The following is an 18,177-nucleotide window of genomic DNA, read 5'->3' as shown; positions in this document are numbered from 1 at the left end:
TGGAGTAATGTTAGATAAATTAAAAGATGTATGTGTGGATGGACTTTCTGGGAGTGAGGATTTAACCCAGAAGACTTGTGGAGCGTCCTTCCAGGGCTCTGGTGGCCTTTCAGTAGACCTTGCTCCAGTCTCTAGAGGAAAGTTAGATGTTGCAGGGCAGAACTGTAAGCACAGGCCTAGAGCAGAGTGCTCTTGGCCAATGAGGAGGCCTTGTGGGCCAGGGTGGGTGGGGTTCATAGAGATTGGGCAGGGGCTGGGCTAAGGGAGCAAAGACCCCAAGATAAAATTACAGTGGTTAAGAGGATATGAGGGCAGAGAGGAACTTACCTGGTTCAGGCAGCTCGGCTCCAGGCCCCTTTGCTGGTCTCTTAACGGTAGCCCAGGTCAACAGCCTGCTCTTACTTCGCCTTGATCATAGAGAGGATGAAGAGCTGGCCAGGCTCTCAGAGAAGACCCCATCTCTCCGAAGTCTGGCAGGAGCAGGGCTTCAGTTTCCGTCTGTTCTGAGCTCTTCTGTAGGCGTTTGGAGGGAACACACAGATGGGTCGGGCTGATGGAACTGGCTGAGTTGGGGGGAGGGAAGCTTGTAGCGTGTGTGGCTCCCTTATGGGGGAGGTCCTGCCATCATCATCTTTAGAATTCTACCACATGAAAGACACTCGGCCTTTCAGTTCCTCACCCTCTCCTCCAGTGACATTTGACCACTGGTAACCCTCCTCCCTGGGCAGTGGCCACCACTTCTTTGGCAGCTACATCCCTACTGTGCTTCATCTGCCTGTGCTCAGGACACTCTCTTTGGTCCCTCTTTTTTGGAACAATGAAGCTTTGTTTTGTTTAAAATTATTTAGTTTATTTAGCCATAGGTAAAAACTCAAAAGGCAGAGAAAAGAGCTTACAATGAAAAGTAAACCTCCGAACCTGTCCTCCCCCTACCCGTTTCCCCTTCTCAGTAGTAATCAGTACCATCCTGGCTGGTGATTTGTTCTGTCACAGACCCCTTTGGAAATCTGATGAAATTCATGAACCTCAAGTGCAAAGTTAGATACAATCACCATTAAATATCAAGCAGACATGAGTGGAATCCCAGTTCTATTGCTTATTAACCTCAGGCAAGTAAAAGAGGTAGTAACACCTTATAGTCATTCAAGAATTGAGATAAAGTGAATAAAGTCCTAAGATCATCATCTCACCATCCGTGCTGGGCTGGTTCCCCTTGGCTCCTCCTCAGCTGCAAGGACTCAGGAGACATCCTTCTTTCCATCGAGCCTTGGGAACCTGGGTAGGGTGGAGTGGAGGCCTGGCCCCCAGATGCTCAGGTAGCTGTATCCTCTGTGTAGGCGTGAAGGGAGTTGCTGCCTCTGCTCTTTGTTCAAACTCAAGGCTCAGGCAGCAGCAGGCGTGGGCGTCCCCAGGAGAGGCACTGACAGCTTCAGTACTCACACGGGCCTTGCAGGTGACAGCTGGGGTGGTGGGGCCCTGCCAGGGAAGGTGCAGGACGACCCCATTAAACCCCAGCTGATGGGCCTCCCTGTTGGAGGTGGGCCCCACCTTGAACCATCCCAGGTCACAGCTGAGAGTAGTTCTTGGCACAAAATGTAGCCTCCAGCCTGCTCCTTGCAGGATTAAGGGTAAGGAAATGGGGACTTGATCACTGAGTTACCGAATTATTCTAGCAGGTCCCTACTCCTCTCCAGGCCTGTTTTTTCACTGGCAAACGGACAAGTTGGACTCTGTTCTCTAGGGACCTTTTTCGCCTTGTCATGGACTACTCAGACTAAGTTCCGGAGCCTCCCTAGAACTGTTAGACAAGAAAACTTAGGCTCATAGGTGCAGGGAACCTATATCCATTCATCCCTTTCTTAGGAGCTTTGAGAACAGAGAGTCAAAGTGAGCAAGTGCAGTAGAAAAATTCTTTATTGAAAAGAGAAAGGTGGTCCCCTTGGTGGTGCCTCCTGGGTCCTGGCCAAAGGCAGGTTGCCACCCCTCAAATCTTCAGGCAAAAGTCTCTGCGCGCCTTACCTTTAATAACCTTAAAGGGGAAGTGCCGTGGTGCCACGTTAAGTCCCAGAATCTGAAGAACACAGGTTCCAGGCCCTTGCCTTTAAGAACTTATTAAGGGCAAAGTGGACAAGTGCAGCAGATCAGAGATGGGACGCTGTAGGAAAGTCTCAAAGAGGCTCTGTGACTTTAAGAATCTCTTACGATGAGGCATGTTCGCGCTGAGTACAAAGGTGGGAAACTAAAGAAGTCTAGTAAGCTCTCTTCCAGTTTTTGCTTTTAGCATCTCTTTACAGGAGAGGTGGTCAAGCGCGAATTAATAAAAAAGAAAATCCCTTGCAAAACTACTTTCCCCCCGCCCGCCGGAAGCCGCCCCGCCCACTGGCCGCGGCTAGCCCTCCCCGGGTCCGCGTCTTCTCTTTCCAGGAGCCTGGAAGCCGGGAGGTAAACGAAGAGCGCGTGGAGCGGGTGGGGCGACGCCCGCCGGGGTCTGGGGGCGGGGGGCCCGCCTCCCGCGGTCACAGCCAGGTGTCCCGGCAGTTTTTGGTTTCCTAGACGGTCTTCATGGAGGAAGCCGGGCGACGGCGGGGCGGGGCTAGGGGGCGGGTAGAGAGCGCGGTGACCATGGCGACCACGGCTCAGAGCACGGAGAGGTCGTGGCACGATCTGGAGCGCTGCTTAAAGAACTTGGCGTTGCGCGGCACCAGGTTGGCAAGGAAGCGCTTGGCCTTCTTGGTGAGGCTCTCGCGACGCGCAGGCGGAGCGAGGCCCTCGGGGCTGCCCCACTCGGGCCGCGGGCCCCCGGCGCCATTCCGGCCCCGCCGCAGCCGGATCTGGCGCACCGCTCCTTCGAAGAGCTCCCTCGTGTTGTGGTGCAGCGCGGCCGACGTCTCGATGTGCTTGCAGCTCAGTGTCCCTGCCAGATGGCGGCCCTCTACAGGAAGGGACCTCTTCAGGCGCCCGCCCGCCCACTGGGCTGCGCTGGGCCCGGGATGGGGGCGAGGCTGGACCTGGGGGCTCCAGGGCATGCAGTGAAAAGGGATTGGGGCAAGTCTCTTGCACTGAGGGAACACGCAAGGATCAATTGGAGGGCGATGGTAATGCGGAAGGGGAGGGAGTAAAGGGCCTTCAGAAGAGGTGAGGGGGAGTGAAGAGAGGGTCTCAAGCCCTAGGCGTGGGTGGGCATTGAAAGTCTGCCCTTAACCTGGGGCCAACTGCAATTTTGTGCACCTTGGAGGGTAAAAGGGCCTTATGGAGAAGAGATGACCTGGAAAGGAGAGACCCCTCTGAGATCGCAAATATGGATGAGGTTCAGGGTACTCACCCTCCAGGGAGACCTCCCGGGAGCGGGCCAGGTCACTCTTGTTTCCAACAAGGATGACAGGCAGGTCGTGGTGGGGCCTCCCAGCCCTGAGCCGAAGTAGGGTCTCTGGAACTTTGGAGAAGCTTCGTCGGTCGGTGACTGAGAAGACGATGAGAAAGGCATCCCCCGTCTGAAGGCAGTGGTCCCGCAGCCACCCCCCTGCATCCCCCTGCAGATGGGCAGAGAGTTGTGGGATGTCAGGGCTGGGGGCACAGAAGAACCTGCCCAGCACCTGCACCTCAGGGATGAGGCACCAGGATGTGAGGGCAAAGCCATCTGCTTAGGACACAGAGCATTCTGCCAAACACATCCAGTACTGAGTGTGTTTGTGGAGGGGGGAGAAGTTTGTAATGTGAGCCCCACATGGGCAAATGGGGGACATAGGATCCTAGACTAGGGTAGTCCATCCTACTTTCTTATGCCTAAGCTCTTCAAAAGTGAATGCTATTCAAGTGTATGCAATCTGGCCCCTCATTTCTGCATAGTAATCATTTATGTCCATATAGTCACAGGGCCTCACTTTTTTTTCCTTCCCTGACATTACAAAGCCCCGAGCTCCTGTCCTGTCAGATCAGTCTCTTCTAGGCTAAAAAATGTACAGAGTGGGTCTATTTCAGGGTTTCCAGCCTGGCTTCCAGCTGCAGAGTTTGTCAAATTCAGATCCTAACATTCCCTCTGGGTCAGAAGATCCTGGAAACCAAACAGCAGTTCTCAATGCTATGGAGTGTACATGGGTGTCAGCCTTTGCTCTCTGAGACCATATATATGAAGGGTCAGGTTCCATTACTGTTAAAACCAGGGTACCAGCCTTCAGCCAAGACTTTGCCCCTCCTCAGTTCTTCCAGGTTTCATCATCTGCTTGCAGCCACATCTTAGTTCTTACCTGTTCCCAGATGTCATAAACAACTAGAGTCACTTCCTCCTTATCCACCATGATGCGTCTCTCATAGGTGTCCTCTGTTGGGAAATAGAGACAAGGAAGAGAGCCCATTAGGAGGCTCCCCAACACCTGTAAGACCTGGTAAACAGGGACCCCCTCCAGAGAGGTTGCCACAGAAAGCACTGGAACAGTTTCTAGGTTCTGGGCTCCAGGACTGCACATGCTTTGAGCTCTTCCATCCCTGACTAGGGCTCCAGAGGTGCCCTCAACCCTTGCAGGGCTCCCCCAAATACCTGGGTTCTCCAGCTCGTGAGCACTGTCTCCCTGGAGACCACCGAAAGTGCCTGCTAGGGTGCTCTTGCCCACGCCGCTCTCCCCCACCAGCATGACCTTGAAGATGCCATCCTTTTGGGTGGGGGCTGCCTCCCCTGAGCCCAGGGAGTCAGAAGAGCCAGAAGATGAGGCTTGAGGTGGCCAGTCAAGTTCATCTACAGCCTGGGCCCGCCGCAGCTGGTGCTTGTAGGGGACAGGCATACTGCCTCTTCGTCTGGGGGCCCCTAGGGCAAGGGGTAGCCCGCCCCGGTCCAACCCTGCCAACAGTTTCTCTGGCTTCTTCAGCAGTGTGGCATCTGCTTCTGGGGGGGCAAAGAGAAGGAAGCTGTGAGTGGGGTAGGCCTAGCCATCTGCAGCAGGCTCAGTTCTGGCTGTTCCAGCCTCAGAGGCCCCATCGATGACCATGACCCAGAAGGAGCTGATAATTTTTGTCTGACCTCTTCCATAGAACACCAGAAGCCTGAACTGGTGGGGCTCCCAGGAGCTGACCTGAAGGCTTGCCCAGTGTGGTTCCAGCCACAACCTGTTCAAAACATGCCTCATGCAGGGGAGGCACCTGTGCACAGGCTCACACACCCACTCACACTTCACACTGACACACAGTCACACCCCCAGACTAGGCCTCTGGCCGTGTTGGGGAGAGGGGCTGCCACTCCTTCCACTGAGAGGCCCTGCCCTCTCCCGCTTCCTGCACCGGCTGATCTCCACACTGGGGAGGGGCCCAGGGCATGGGAAACGAGCTACTGCCCTGGTTCTGGGGGTGGGTACTGACAAGAGTCAAAAACTTTGTGGGGAACCGCTTCCCAGGGAAGGGCCTTTTCTCTGATATGTGTGTGCTGGGTCTCCATGGGTGTGTGGGAGGGGCTGCCTCTTCCCATGGCCCTGTAGGGATGTGCCCCGGTGCATGGCTGTGTGTGAGTCTTACTGCACCCCTGGCTGTCCCTGTGAGTCCCAGACAATATTCTGTTCATGGCTAGGTGGAGGGAGGGAGGGAGGAAGGGAGAGAAAGCGAGAGAGCGGGAGCAGGGAGAGTGACAGTGCACGGGTCAGGGTAACTGGAGGAAGGAGACACAACAAAGGGGGATGCAGAGAGGCTGGAAATAGCCCAGGATCAATACTTGACTGGCAGCCAGGGCGTCCAGGAGCCAGAGAAACCCTTACAACAGGTCCCCCAGGGCAGGGTCCCCCTGCCCGTGATTCCCAGGCTTGTGGGCTGGCTGCCCCTTGTCTTTCCCCTTTCCCTCCTGCCCATCCCAACCTCTCAGTAATGAGGCAGACCTAGGGGCTAAGTACCAGTTTCTCCAGCAAAGCCCTGGGTGATGGGTGAAGGGACATTTAGGCAGCCCCTCTCTACCCCCGCTACTTAGCCCAGCCCTAGTGTGGGCAGGTGGCTCCCTCATTTCTCCAGTGGCTCTTCCCCTCTTGTTGGGTTCAAGCTCCTTCAACCCCTAGTTCTGACCTCCCCACCAAAGCTTCAGCTCCCACCTGCATGGTTTCAGCCAGAACCTGCAGCTTAGCTCTCACCTGGTGTGGGTGTCTCTGGAGGGGAGGCCCGGTGGCTGCTGGAGGGGCAGAGTGCTGTGGTTTCCGTGTCGGTGTCCATGTCGGTGTCGAAGTCCATATGCATCGTTGTGCGTGTGCAGCCCGGCAGCTTGCAGCACCCGCTCGCTCACTCAGCAGCACTGTCAGCTTTTCCCTTTAAATACCACCCCCCCCACCATGCTCACCACCCCCCACACCTGGGGAGATAGCCCCGCCCCCTGATGAGGTCACATATGCTAATAAACCGTGATGTCAGCGGGATTCCCTCCTTTCTGCCCCCCCTTCCTTTGTGTAGCTTCCTTCTGGGAGCACACCCACAGCGGAGTCTGGTTAACATGTGAACAGAACAAAGTCAGAGGGGCAGAAGAGACAGGTTCAGAGAAGTGGGGAGAGGGGTTATGGGTAAAGGAGCTGAGGATGGGAGGAAGCAAGGATCCAGGACCTGGGTGGTCTTTCTCCAGGAGCTAGGACTATGTGTCATTGTCTGCATATCCCAACCCCTTAGCCCAACGTTCAGCCCAGAGTGGGTGCCCAGTAGCTAGATGGAGGGGCTAAAGGAAGAAACCAAAAAGACAGGGACAGGACAGCCACCCTGCCACCAAGCTTTCCTGTTGCCCCCTCCTTCCACCTGTCGCCCCTTCTGGGCTAAGACCCACAAAAGTACCCATTTCCCAGCCTGGCCGCTAGGCAGATGGGGGCTTTGAGGAGGGGGACATGGCGCTTTGTTTGGGCAGCTTTGGTTTTTTACTTGGTTCCAGTGGGTACAAACCACTGTGGAGACTTCCCACCTGTCCCTCCGTGCCAGGCCCACCTGCTCCTGTTAATCAGAGCAGGAAAAAGGGGAGGGGCAGCTAGCCATCTGGAAGTTCCCAGTCCAGAGGTGGGCAAGCCCCCTCAGTGCTCTCTGGAACAGCCCCAGGCCTTCTGGGCTATACCGGGCGGACACAGTGACACCCACCTCTCTGGGGGAAGCCAAGATAGAGGCACCGCTCTACTGTGCCTTTTCTGCCAGGGCCCTTTCACTTTAGGCTCCCATTCTTGTCTTCCTGACATCCTCAAGGACCCAAGCACGCATTTCAATTTACTGGCCCCTTCTCACCCCATTTTTGTCAGATGCTGTGCTAAGCACCTTCCTGAATTATCTTTCATCCTCATGACCCTGAGGCTCAGAGTGATAGGTGAGTAGCCTGTCCTCCAAATCAATCATGCAGCTGGAAAATGGGGACACCATGATTCCCACCCAGATCCTTCCAGTGCCAGAGACTATCTTTCATCTCTGTCTTTGTCTTAAATATTCCAGCTGTCTCCTATTACTGGGAACAATCTTTATTGCCATCTTCAGTGGATTTTTCCGATTGAAGCAAATAGTGATATGGGGATTACTAGTGCAGTATGTGGATGGAGGTCAATTACAGGCAACAGTGTAGGGTCTAGCGGAAGCAGAACTATTAAGCAGCTACAATCCTCGTGTACTTCACAGGATAGACTTACAGTCCTCAATCACAGCCTATTTGTCCTTAACTTTATTCACAATTTTAATGTTCCACCTGTGTTCCTGTACTTGAAGATTAGAAGTACATCTATAGCAGCTAGTGACCCCTACAGTAGCTAATAGTAAGAGAAACAACATCACAGAAAACTTTTAAAGCAGTCCTTTTAAAAAGTGGTCTAAGGTCATCTAGCATTAAGGCGAATAGCTTTTCTGACACTGTTCACAGCTTCTGAAGACATTGCTGCAGAGTTCTTTGGTTTCTGAGTGATCCTCAGCTATCCAGAAGGATTTATGTTATATTGCAGATGTGCTGAAGATGAGTGTAATGTTTTAGAATGACTTCCTTCCAAAATGAGTTTTTTTAAAGTTTTAAATTATAAAGGGGTGAGCTTTATATATCTGGAAAGCTCATTTAGATGGTAGAATTCATTTCTATGATACTAGATAAGAGTGCCAGTGTCTGCAGAGCCCAGCGAGGACTCTTGACCATGACTTCTGCTGGCTCTCAATCTAGCCTCAGGCCACAGATGCAGGCTGGGTTTCACCTTGAACCATCATCTCTCTCATCCCACTGGTAAGTGGCTGTGCACTTGCCCGGCTTGATGCTCCCTCAGGAATTGGAGGTTCTGTATAATAATGGGACAGACTAAGATTTGAAACTGAGCGGATCCAGGTTTAACTCTGCCTCTCAATAGAGACTGGACCAGTCTTGTAATTCTTCGGAAGCTGCTGTGAGCCTGTGAATTGGGGCTGTGGTATCCATGGCACAGCTTTGTTGTGAGGGTTAGCTACACCCGATAAAGGGTCTAGCAGCAGGTTCCCCTGCCATTTGGTGCTCCACAGCCTCAGGCTGTGTGGCTGGGTATCCCTCTCCCCTCCCAGCACGGCCTGGAGCTTGCTTTAGGCCCAGATTCTGCTCCTTAAGAACCAAATTCTGGTATCTGCTCAGATTGTCTGATTCTCAGGCTGATTCCCATCTCATAACTGAGATCACCTCCCTCCTTCCCACCAAGGGCCTTTGCTTGAGTCCCATGCCCTGGTACAGGGTATCTTATCTTGACAGGATTTGGAGTCACCTCATTTCTTTTTCCTTGGGCCATGGTGAAAATAAACTTGGGTGACAGCCCCCCAGTGTCTCACCCTTACCTGGATATGAGCCTCTGTCGTCATATCCCATTATGCCAGTACAAGGTCAACCCCGTCTCCCTGCCACTGGGGCTTCCCTAGGCTCCTGCTTGCTGGAAGGAAATGCTGAACAATTAGTGCTGGGTGTGAGGACATTAACAGGGTGTAGGCAACAGGGCCCCTCCAGCAGAGGGGTGGGGATAGGCCAGGCCAGGCAGGAAGGGGAAAATGAACCTAAGGGGGAGCCCATTTCTCTGGGGACTGATTCTGTTAGGGAATGCCTCAGCTCTGCTTCTGTAGGCATCACACCAACTTTCATAGGCTCTTTCTAAATCCTTTGTCCCCATTAATTTTCCTTTTAAACTCTGGGACAGCTCTGTCACCTTGCCTACCACAGACTGGTAAGCAAGTGTATATCCCAGAAGTTCTCACGGTCATTCCCTCCATTACCCTCTCCAGCTCTTTGGGGCCCTCCTACAGCCCTAGCCCTCACTGTCTGCTTAGTTTGCTTATCCTGTGGCCTCTCACCTTGCCTAAAATCCACAACTCTATTCCAACTACTGACAGCATTCTTTAGGATCTAGTTTGGACCCTCTTCCAGAAAGACCTCTTGGATTTGGCCAAGGTGATGCTAGCATCCTCATACCCTGAATGATGATTTTTCTCAGGACGCATCTTTGTCTGCTTTGGGGCATGCTGGACGAGAGTTCATCTGTCTTGCTTAGGACAGACTGAAATGCTTGGTGGGGTGGAGGATGGGGGGCAGAGTGCTTCACCAGGGACAGTCTGCTTCTGTGATAAGTGATCTGAGAGTTCTCCATAAATGGGAAGTTTCCCAGCTGCAAGGCCCCGCTGGCTCACGACTTCTGAGAGCCTGGCAGTAAGGAGGCTTGGTGCTCACTGCTGGTGTCAGGCACTATACAGATGGGCCCCTGGCAGTAAGTGGAGATGGAGAGGCTTACTCTTGGGGTTCCTAGAGTTTTCTTACCCTCTGAGTGGTATAAAAACTAAGGATGGGTGATCTGAAGATAAACAGGAAAAGGGCAGAGAAAAGGCCTTCATAGTGAGGAGCAAGGTGAGGGGAGCATAAGCTGAGCTAGGTAGAGAGGCGGGGCCCAGGAGCACAGCTCACTTACAGTCTGAAATTTCTGATTCCTTTATTTTTCAACCTTGGCTTCCTGGGCAACAACCTAGCTATGGGACAGAAGCATTTGTTGTGCTCTTTTTATGAGCCAGGCCTTGTAGGAGGGATCACTGTTGGCAAAACCTCAGGCCCTGCCCAAATCCTCCCTTGGGGGCTGGAGGTCTCCAGCTAGTTGGCATTCTGGTGCTTAAGGCCACTTTTGGATGGGTTTGGCAAGGATGGAGTGTCCAGGCCCATGACCCTTTAAGAACTTTACTTTTTAAAAACAGCCACCAACCAGTGGCAGTGTGGGGAGAGGGTGGTGGTGGACTGTGGTCTCTGGCCACGCGCAGGGGGGGCTCTGTGAGGGCCCTCTCCCTGTCTGAGGGACACCTAACTTGATAGCAGCTACCTGGGATCAACAGGAGGCCCATCAAGTCCCCTCAGACTGAGGGACAGGGAGGGAAGTAGTGGATGGGAAGCTGAGCTGCCCTCTGTAGGGTTGCTGTCCCTGTGAACAGAATGCCCAAGGGAGCTAGGTCACCTCAGGCCAGCAGTGGCTCATCCTCCGCTTCGACCACCCAGACCCCAGGTTCAGCCAGTGGCACCAGCAGCACATCGTCCTCATCCTCTGGGGACAGGACTGTTGTGTGGGGTCCAGGTGACGCCCGGGTTGGTCCAGGGGGCCGCAGGCTGGGCAGGAGGCGGCCTCGCAGGGCCTGTACCACTCCAGACAGCAGTGATGGCTCCAAGGGCACCGCAGGCAGTGGCCCTGGGGCTTCAGGGACAGTAGGGCAGGCTGGGGATGTGCTGGCAGGTGGCAGTGGAGCCTTGACAGGCAGCGGGGGTGCCTGTTCCCCATCTTGCCCACCCACTGCCCCGCCCTCTTGGGCTGGACCTGTGCTGCCATCTAAGGTCTCAGGAGGAGCAGTGGATGGTGTGACCTGGGATCTGGTTTCAGGGGTCCGGGCTGGAGGGTTGGTTCGGGGAAGCAAGCCCCAGCGGCGAAGACGGCGCACCAGGCGGCGCATAGAGCGGCCCCGCTGGCGGCGGCGGGCACCAGAGGTGCTCCCTGGAGTCATGTCCTGGCGCAGGATCTGTAGCAGAGAACGCAGATTGCCCAGAACAGAGTTCTGCAAGGAGAGGAGGAAGACATCAGAGTTGGAAGGGGTGGGAACAGCCACAGGCGTCTGGAGCGGCAGGTGTTCTGGTTGGGGAGGGTGACTTACATCATTAGGGTTCTCTGTAGGGAAGTCCTCTACAGGGGGGATGGCGCCCTGGGCAATGAGCTGCCCATAGGAGGGAGGCGCCTGCTGCTGCACAATCTCGGCCTCCATCCGGGAGAGGGGGGCGAAGATGCTGGAAGGCATGACGGCTGCTCAGTCACAGGTGCCGGTGACCAGAGCTGCCTATCTCAGCCCAGACAGGCCTCTTTACTCCACACCCAGGCCAGGATACCCGGCATTATGCCCTGGCTCTCCAAAGTCATCTGAGGTCTCCCTCCTTCCTTGAGGTGGCTTTCGAGATCTAGATCTGTCCCTCCCTCAGAGGAGCACACCTGCCCCCAAGTGAGAGCCCCAGGAGTGCAGCCAGCAGCTGGCCACAGAGCCTGTCCCCCACGTGCGCATCCTCAGGCCTCCTGTGGCCACACGGGCCCTGCCCCACCCTCAGGGCCCACTTCTCTACCGCCAGCTGCACTCCCACTGACCTGTACTCCTGGGTGCGAATGGCATAGAGCTTGCAGGTGCAGCCCAGGGCGATGACCAGCAGCAAGCCGCACACGAGGCTGCCAATGACGGCGGCGGTAATGACCTTGCGGGGCAGGGCGTAGGAGCAGTCCCACTCGTCACTGCCATCAGCACAGTCCGGCTGCCCGTCGCACACCCACGTCTCATACACGCACTTCTCATCCCGGCACCGGAAGTTGCCTGGCTGGCAGTGGCGACAGCGTCTCTCGTCTGCTCCATCGGCACAGAAGGTCTGGTAGTTACAGCGGTCAGCGGGCAGGTAGCAGGCTGTGGCCCCAGGGGTGCCGGCGGCCCCACAGGGGTAGTGTCCAGGTGGGCAGCTGGGGCAGTTCTCCTCGTCCGTGCCATCTGCACAGTCCCATGAGCCGTCGCAGCGCTGTGCCTCGCTGTAGCAGCGCTCGCCGAGGCCTTCGCTAGCCCCCAAGCCAGAGCTTAAGCCGCACGGTCGGTCCCAAGGCAAGCAGTAGCCCCGCACATGGTAGGTGGCATTGAAGCCCCGACCAGTGCTCCAAGGGACTGTGCGGTAGTCCACTGTGGCCTGGCCAGACAGCGTCTCCACAGTGACAGCCTTGCCATTACTGAAGCGGGTGAGGCTGCGCAGCAGTCGGAGGGTCTCGAGGGGCCCCGCGCCGTCATATACACGCACTGCATCGTCATAGCCTAGATCCAAGGCCGTGAAGCGCACTGCCAGGCGCCGGCCATCACGTGGGTCCAGCAGCCAGCGGCAAGACTGGGGGTGGGAGACTGAGGCCAGGTGTGAGTATCCGAAGGAGGAGAAGACCCCATAGAAGTCTTCTAAGGTGTGATTGCAGGGTGGGGTGAGGACAGGGGCTAGGGCCAAGTCAGGGAAGGGGTCTGAGCTGCAACCTGCCTCGTCAGAGCCGTCGCCACAGGCGTCGACCCCATCACAGCGCTGGAGCAGGGGCACGCAGCGGTGGTTCAGGCACTGGAACTCCTCCTGCAGGCACATCAGCCAATCTGCAGAGGCACCACGGAGAGGGGCTGTGAAGCACTGGGGCAGGCCGGATCCTCCCCTCCTCCCTGGGGCTTCCATTGCCTGTTCTAAGTGCCACATCAGCCCTGTCCAGCCCACCTTGGCTGTAAGAGAGCAGGAAGCCCTGGCCCATGGGAGCTCTGGCCCCGACATAGCTGTAGGTGATGGTGACGTTGCCTCCAGGCAGTTGCAGAGGGCTGGCAGGTGCCTCGCACAGGGAGATCTGCGGCTGGATGGGGGAGCGCAGGGTTAAGCGCTCTGAGCCACAGGCCAGATGCAGTTTTTGGAACCTACAGGGGTGAAGGAGAGCAGGACGTAAGGTATTCCTGACCGCTGCTGGCTTCGTCCTCCCCCGACAGTTGTCAAGCCTCTTCTACCCCAAGCAGCACAAACACCTGCTTACCCGCAATCCAAACGGTCAGATGAAAATGGAGTTGGCCAAATTCCTTTGTAATCAAGGCAACAGCCCTAACAGGCCCATGGTACCTGAGACCATGAGTACATCTTAGAGCCTCTTGGAAAAACTGCCTTGTGCTCTGGACCGAGTTAGAGTCATTGCTTCCTGCTGTTGCAGCACTGTCACCCAAGCATGGTGCCGGCGGCTACCGTAAGCTTACTTAACCAGAACTCACCATCCCTCCCAGTGCCCAGTGGTGAGACCTGAGATCGCTGTAGCATTCTGATCCCTCTGCTCCAACAAGCTCTCCCCAGATGGCCTCTCTTTTCCCCTATTCTTTTCTGGGTAAACTTATGGGAAGTGAACTGTGTGAAGCAAACAGCCAAGTACTTAATGTGGGCCCCAACCCCACAGCCCAAGGTTGGAGGAGCCCAGGGAGACCTGGACTGTTTAAAAGATCTGAGGAGGCTGAGGAAGGTTCTGGAGTGACTGTTGTCCTTCAGAGATGACAGGACCCAAGCTAGATGTCCACTCCAGTCCACCTGCAATTCATTGTGTCTGGCCCCAAACAAGCCAGGCTTTTAGGGCAGATGATGCCAAATCTAACTCTCCTCTTTCCCGTGGACAGGATGGAAGCTCCATGGAGAAGTGCTCCCCGGAGGCTTCTCCCTGGTAAAGGCGCGGGAGTAGGGGAAAGGTCGGAGAAGGCAATGGCACCTCACTCCAGTACTTTTGCCTGGAAAATCCCATGGATGGAGGAGCCTGGTAGGCTGCAATCCATGGGGTCGCTAAGAGTCAGACACGACTGAGTGACTTCGCTTTCACTTTTCACTTTCATGCATTGGAGAAGGAAATGGCAACCCACTCCAGTGTTCTTGCCTGGAGAATCCCAGGGACGGGGGAGCCTGGTGGCTGCCATCTATGGGGTCGCACGGAGTCGGACACGACTGAAGTGACTTAGCATAGCATAGCATAGGGGAAAGGTATAGGGTTGTGCCTGCACTCACCTGACCGTTACCGTCTGCTCCTTCCTGCCCAGGATGAGCCAGGTACAGTTGGCAGGGGAGCTGCGGCTGTCCCGGCCCACAGGCCTCTGTAAGGTGCCTTGCACTTCCAAGAGCACCGCTGGTGGGTCCTCACAGGCTAGAGAAGAGAGGAATGTAGGGGCATCAATCGAGAGCCCCTTACCATCACACCCCTGCCCAGGCTTGAGGTCTTTGAGGGCCTGGGCTCTTCGCAAGGATCACAGACACTCCCCCGCCCTAGCCACACACACACTACAGGCCTAGTCTTCAGGCAGCCCCCTCTCTTCCCTCATCATAATTCCACTTTACATATCAACACCACAAACAACATGAGGTCCGCTTTGTGCCAGCCACTGGGCCAGAGGAACAGGAAATACTGTTTCTATCTTCAGAGAAACTACATTTTGGCTAGGCAGATCAAGGATGGATATTTGGGGAAAAAGAAAAAAGTACATAACTACCAGCTGAGGGCTTACGCTGGGTCTCAGTTTCCCCATCTGTAAAAAAAAGGGTGGATGACGTCCACTCTAAAACTATGGTAGGTACTAGAGGAATTCAAGGAAGAGAAAGTCTTGAGTTCTTATTACCTACCAAGGCCATGGGACCCCTGGGGCATCCTCTACTCACCAGGATTCGGGAAAATGATCCTATCTGGGTGGGCCACAGTGCCTCCTAGAGGAAGAGCAAGAAAGGGCAAGAGTCATGCTTCCGAGTTTCCTTCACCTGAGCAACTCTAGGAGGAAAAAGAGCCATTTGCGGCTTCCGGGTAGTTTACAGGAAAGGGTGGTGGAGCAGAGGAAGACAGCGGTGTGTGACCTCGAAAGAAGGTAGGGCAGCACGGCCTATGGAGTGGGTACAGTGATTTACGGAAGTCAGAGGGAGACTGGGGGAACGGCTGGAGATTTCCCCGAGGCTGGGGCAGGCAGTGCCAGGGCGGCGGCAGGGGGTGGAGGGCACGACCGGGCAGGTTCAGGTGAGGAGCCGCGTAGCAGGAAGGGAGCTAGAGCTCTCTGGGCCGGGTGAGAGCCCTGGGAGCGGGGTGCTGGGCGAGTAGTCTTGTTTCGGTTTCTTACCCAGGAAGAGGAGAAGGATGGCCGGCAGCATCGTGAGCCGTCCGGAGGTGCAGGAACAGTCCCGGAGCTTCCGTCGTTTATTCAGTGGGGAGGCGGCGCCGCTCCGGGCGTCCTGGCTCCCCGGTGCCGCCTCCCCGAGAGGGCTCCATGGCCCAGGCTCCCCGACCGATGCTCTAGTTGCCAGGGCTGGGGACGGGTTGGGGGAGGCAGCGGCCCGGGTGCAGGGGCGGTGCCTCTAGCCAACTTCTGAGTTGTTTTTCCCGGCCGCCGCCGCGCTCTCTCCGAGGCCAGTCCCCGAAGCCCCGGAAATCGGCTCAAAGCCTGACGCTGGGGCGCGCCCTCGCCTAGAGCCCGCCCGCAGGCCGCGAGCGCTCAGGTCCAGGCCTGGCCGCCACCTGCCGGGGCTTGAGGCCACTTCCTCTTCGGGCCAAACTTTACCGACTATCAGCCCCCAGCGCCGGCCCGGGCGCTGCTCAACTTCTCCAGCGCGTCCAGCCCGCGGAACGCGGCAGAGGAGTGGGGGAGGGGTCAGGCGACTCCGTCCAGCGCCCAGTCCCTTGCCCAGACGGTACCCCCGCCGGCCCTAGGGTTGGAGAAGCCCGGGCGGAGGAGGGGGCGGGTGACGAGCCTGGCCACACCCCTGCCAATCAACGCGCGCCCCGCCCACCCACCTACCCGTCTTAACCCTTTTTCGGTTCTGCCGAGTCTTGTCACGCTGGCTTTTAAGGCGCTCACCCCTACTTTTAACTCTGCTTTGTTTAGTCCTTTCCGTGTAACGTTACAGTACACGTTTGTCAGAGGACCACTGCTTATTCTGTAACTGTCATGTCTTTCCTTTGGGTCCTTAAGCTCTTGGTGCTTCTCTCGGCCCAATGTCTGGGATCCGGTAGCATTTTTTTTTCGTGCGCCTCTATTACATCAATTACCACACCGTGTTATAACTATTTGTTTACTCTTTCCTGACCCCGCCCCCGCCCCGCCCCGCCCCTTCTGTGGAAACTGAAACTTCCTGTAGGTTGGGGCCTAGACTGTTTACCTTTGTACCCACAATGCTTCTCGCCTGCTGAGACACAGTAATTCAACAAACGAATAAATGGTGCCTTCTCTACTTGCTGTCTCTGTGACCTTGAGAAAATTGTTTAACTTCTCTGTGCTTCTCAAAATGGGGTTAATAATGTACAATTCCCTCTTAAGGTTATTGTCAACATTTAGGGAGGTAATGGAACTTGAACATCTAGGAAGTGCTTCATACCTGCTAGCAATTATTAGTCACAAGAGAGATTTCTAATTTATGTGGGCTTGGGATTGCTGATTTCCTATAGCACTTACAGGTAATAATAGTAAACTATAAGAATAGCAGATAGTTTTTGAGCTTTTTTGTACATTTCAGCACAGATCTAAGCACTTTTCGAGTATTTCCTCTTTTAATTCAGGTGGCCAGAGTGGTAAAAAAAAAACCCTCCTGCCAGTTCAGGAGCCATAAGAAATGTGGATTCGATCCCTAGGTTGGGAAGATCGCCTGGAGGAGGGCATGACAACCCCACTCCAATATTCTTTCCTGGAGAATCCCTTGGACAGAGGAGCCTGGTGGGCTACGGTTCATAGAGTCGCACCGAGTCTGACACAACTGAAGCAATTTAGAACATATGCATAGTCTTGTGAGGTACTTATTATTGTTACTCCCATGTTACAAGTAAGGAAACTCTGGCACAGACAGGTTTGGTATTGCCCAAGACCATGGATCTAGTAAATGCTGAAACAAGGGTTTGAACCTAGTGTACATTCAGAACCTCTCTACAAATGGTACAAACAATTTTCTATTTGTGACATTTGTTGTTGACATCAGTTTTGATGTATTCAAAACTGAGACCTCAGCAGGGCCTGAAGCCATAAATTTGGGCATAAAAAGGCCCTTCTTCCACTTGGATCTTGGTCCCATGCCAAAGAACTTGGTTCCTTAGTCCCTCTATACTCCCTACTGCAACCCTTGGGATTATGATAGGTGAAATTGAATCCTAAATGTGGGAGGATGGTGTTGAACTACCAGAAGCAGGGCAAAGAGGCTGGGGAAATTAAAAATATTTAAGTTCTGAAAGTGATCATAGAAGTTTTAGTTAAATGCTGGCTATGTTCTCTATGCTGGGTACTTGGCAGATGCCTGAAACTTGTAAGACTTTAATGTCAGGGAGCTTACAGTCTAGTTGAAAAAAGAGAGGTCAGACACATAAATTTAAAGTCAGACAGCCATGGTAAGTACCCATGGAGGTATACTTGTAGGAAGTTTAGAAGTTAATTTAAAAGTGAAACAGGAAAAGTGATGGTGAGATGGGTAGAGTTTTAAGGGGCAGGAGAAGGAGGAAGAGAGACCATGGTCTGCGATACTGAATAAACTAAGAGTTAGAAAAAAAAATCAAGATCTAGGCTGTTGGGAGCAGTCATCATCAGAAAGAAAGAAATGGCACCAAGTTAGAACAAACTTTCACTCTGTAAATATTTATTAGAGTGCCTTCAAAGTGCAAGGCCCTGTGCTAGCCATGAGGATTAATATTTAAGAGTGAATTTGAGCCAAAAGAAGATGAGAAGAAATCAAAGAGAACCTAGGTGCTTATAACGAGTTTAAGCTTTAATTTGATTAGTGAGTTGAAGTGTTCAGGCCCATATAAATCCCCATAGATCATCAAGTACTTTTAGAAATGGATCTTTGTGGGGAGGGAAGTGGGAGGGGGGTTCAGGATGGGGGAACACATGTACACCCATGGCTGATTCATGTCAATGTATGGCAAAAACCACTACAATATTGTAAAGTAATTAGCCTCCAATTAAAATAAATAAATTAATTTAAGAAATGAGAAAAAAATACAAAAAAAAAAAAAGAAATGGATCTTTGAAGATGTTCCTGGAATACTTTCAGAAATTGTGAAAAATAGTGGAAGTACTGAAAAATGGGCAGATTTCTGGTTTTAAAGATGACAATATCTAACTTTGAAAGAGTACTCACCATACGCTTGGCACTGTTTTCATCACTGCACATGTATCACCTCATTTAATCTTCACCAAATCTCCAGGAAGTAGGTATTACTTTTG

At 54.0% G+C, this 18,177-nt stretch overlaps 2 protein-coding genes across 8 annotated transcripts; both read right to left on the bottom strand.

Moving 5' to 3' along the window:
• Positions 1–268: 268 nt before the first annotated feature.
• On the bottom strand, positions 269–9,719 carry REM2 (RRAD and GEM like GTPase 2). Of its 4 annotated transcripts, none has more exons than XM_044925290.2 (6): positions 6,099–9,719; positions 4,535–4,876; positions 4,245–4,318; positions 3,323–3,460; positions 1,191–1,476; positions 269–513 (listed from the first exon to the last, which is right to left on the bottom strand). In XM_044925290.2, exons 1-5 carry the CDS (start codon positions 6,199–6,201, stop codon positions 1,225–1,227), a joined length of 909 nt encoding a protein of 302 aa, XP_044781225.2. In that variant the 5' UTR covers positions 6,202–9,719; the 3' UTR covers positions 269–513; positions 1,191–1,224. The 4 variants fall into 4 exon arrangements, with proteins under 4 accessions (XP_044781225.2, XP_025151857.1, XP_006066565.3 ...); XM_025296072.3 differs by lacking the exons at positions 269–513; positions 1,191–1,476 and adding exons at positions 2,637–2,932; positions 5,012–5,097 and having other exon boundaries at positions 3,323–3,530; XM_006066503.4 differs by lacking the exons at positions 269–513; positions 1,191–1,476 and adding an exon at positions 2,637–2,932 and having other exon boundaries at positions 3,323–3,530.
• Positions 9,720–9,873: 154 nt separating this feature from the next.
• LRP10 (LDL receptor related protein 10) lies at positions 9,874–15,677 on the bottom strand. 4 transcript variants are annotated; one of them, XM_025296062.3, is made up of 8 exons: positions 15,094–15,677; positions 14,648–14,692; positions 14,482–14,517; positions 14,003–14,138; positions 12,698–12,888; positions 11,565–12,582; positions 11,086–11,215; positions 9,874–10,989 (listed from the first exon to the last, which is right to left on the bottom strand). In XM_025296062.3, exons 1-8 carry the CDS (start codon positions 15,122–15,124, stop codon positions 10,402–10,404), a joined length of 2,175 nt encoding a protein of 724 aa, XP_025151847.1. In that variant the 5' UTR covers positions 15,125–15,677; the 3' UTR covers positions 9,874–10,401. The 4 variants fall into 4 exon arrangements, with proteins under 4 accessions (XP_025151847.1, XP_006066571.1, XP_025151848.1 ...); XM_006066509.4 differs by lacking the exon at positions 14,482–14,517 and having other exon boundaries at positions 15,094–15,676; XM_025296063.3 differs by lacking the exon at positions 15,094–15,677 and having other exon boundaries at positions 14,612–14,651.
• Between the last annotated feature and the right edge of the window lie 2,500 nt (positions 15,678–18,177).

The sequence above is a fragment of the Bubalus bubalis genome, chromosome 11 (assembly GCF_019923935.1).
Source record: "Bubalus bubalis isolate 160015118507 breed Murrah chromosome 11, NDDB_SH_1, whole genome shotgun sequence".
NCBI classification, from domain to species: domain Eukaryota; kingdom Metazoa; phylum Chordata; class Mammalia; order Artiodactyla; family Bovidae; genus Bubalus; species Bubalus bubalis.
The sequence above is the reverse complement of the archived record's forward strand: the minus strand, read 5'-3'. Positions and strand labels throughout refer to the sequence as shown.

Bases quoted from the DNA above. Each gene is read 5' to 3' on its own strand.
- REM2 (XM_006066503.4), bottom strand. From the start codon at position 6,201: ATGCATATGGACTTCGACACCGACATGGACACCGACACGGAAACCACA. The intron at 3,531-4,244 runs GTAAGAACTAAG...GCCCATCTGCAG, and splicing joins TTTATGACATCTGGGAACAG to GGGGATGCAGGGGGGTGGCT. The intron at 2,933-3,322 runs GTGAGTACCCTG...CCCTTCCTGTAG, and splicing joins CCGGGAGGTCTCCCTGGAGG to AGGGCCGCCATCTGGCAGGG.
- LRP10 (XM_025296062.3), bottom strand. From the start codon at position 15,124: ATGCTGCCGGCCATCCTTCTCCTCTTCCTGG. The intron at 12,889-14,002 runs GTGAGTGCAGGC...TCACCCCTGTAG, and splicing joins GAGCAGACGGTAACGGTCAG to GTTCCAAAAACTGCATCTGG. The intron at 11,216-11,564 runs GTCAGTGGGAGT...CATGCCTTCCAG, and splicing joins ATTCGCACCCAGGAGTACAG to CATCTTCGCCCCCCTCTCCC.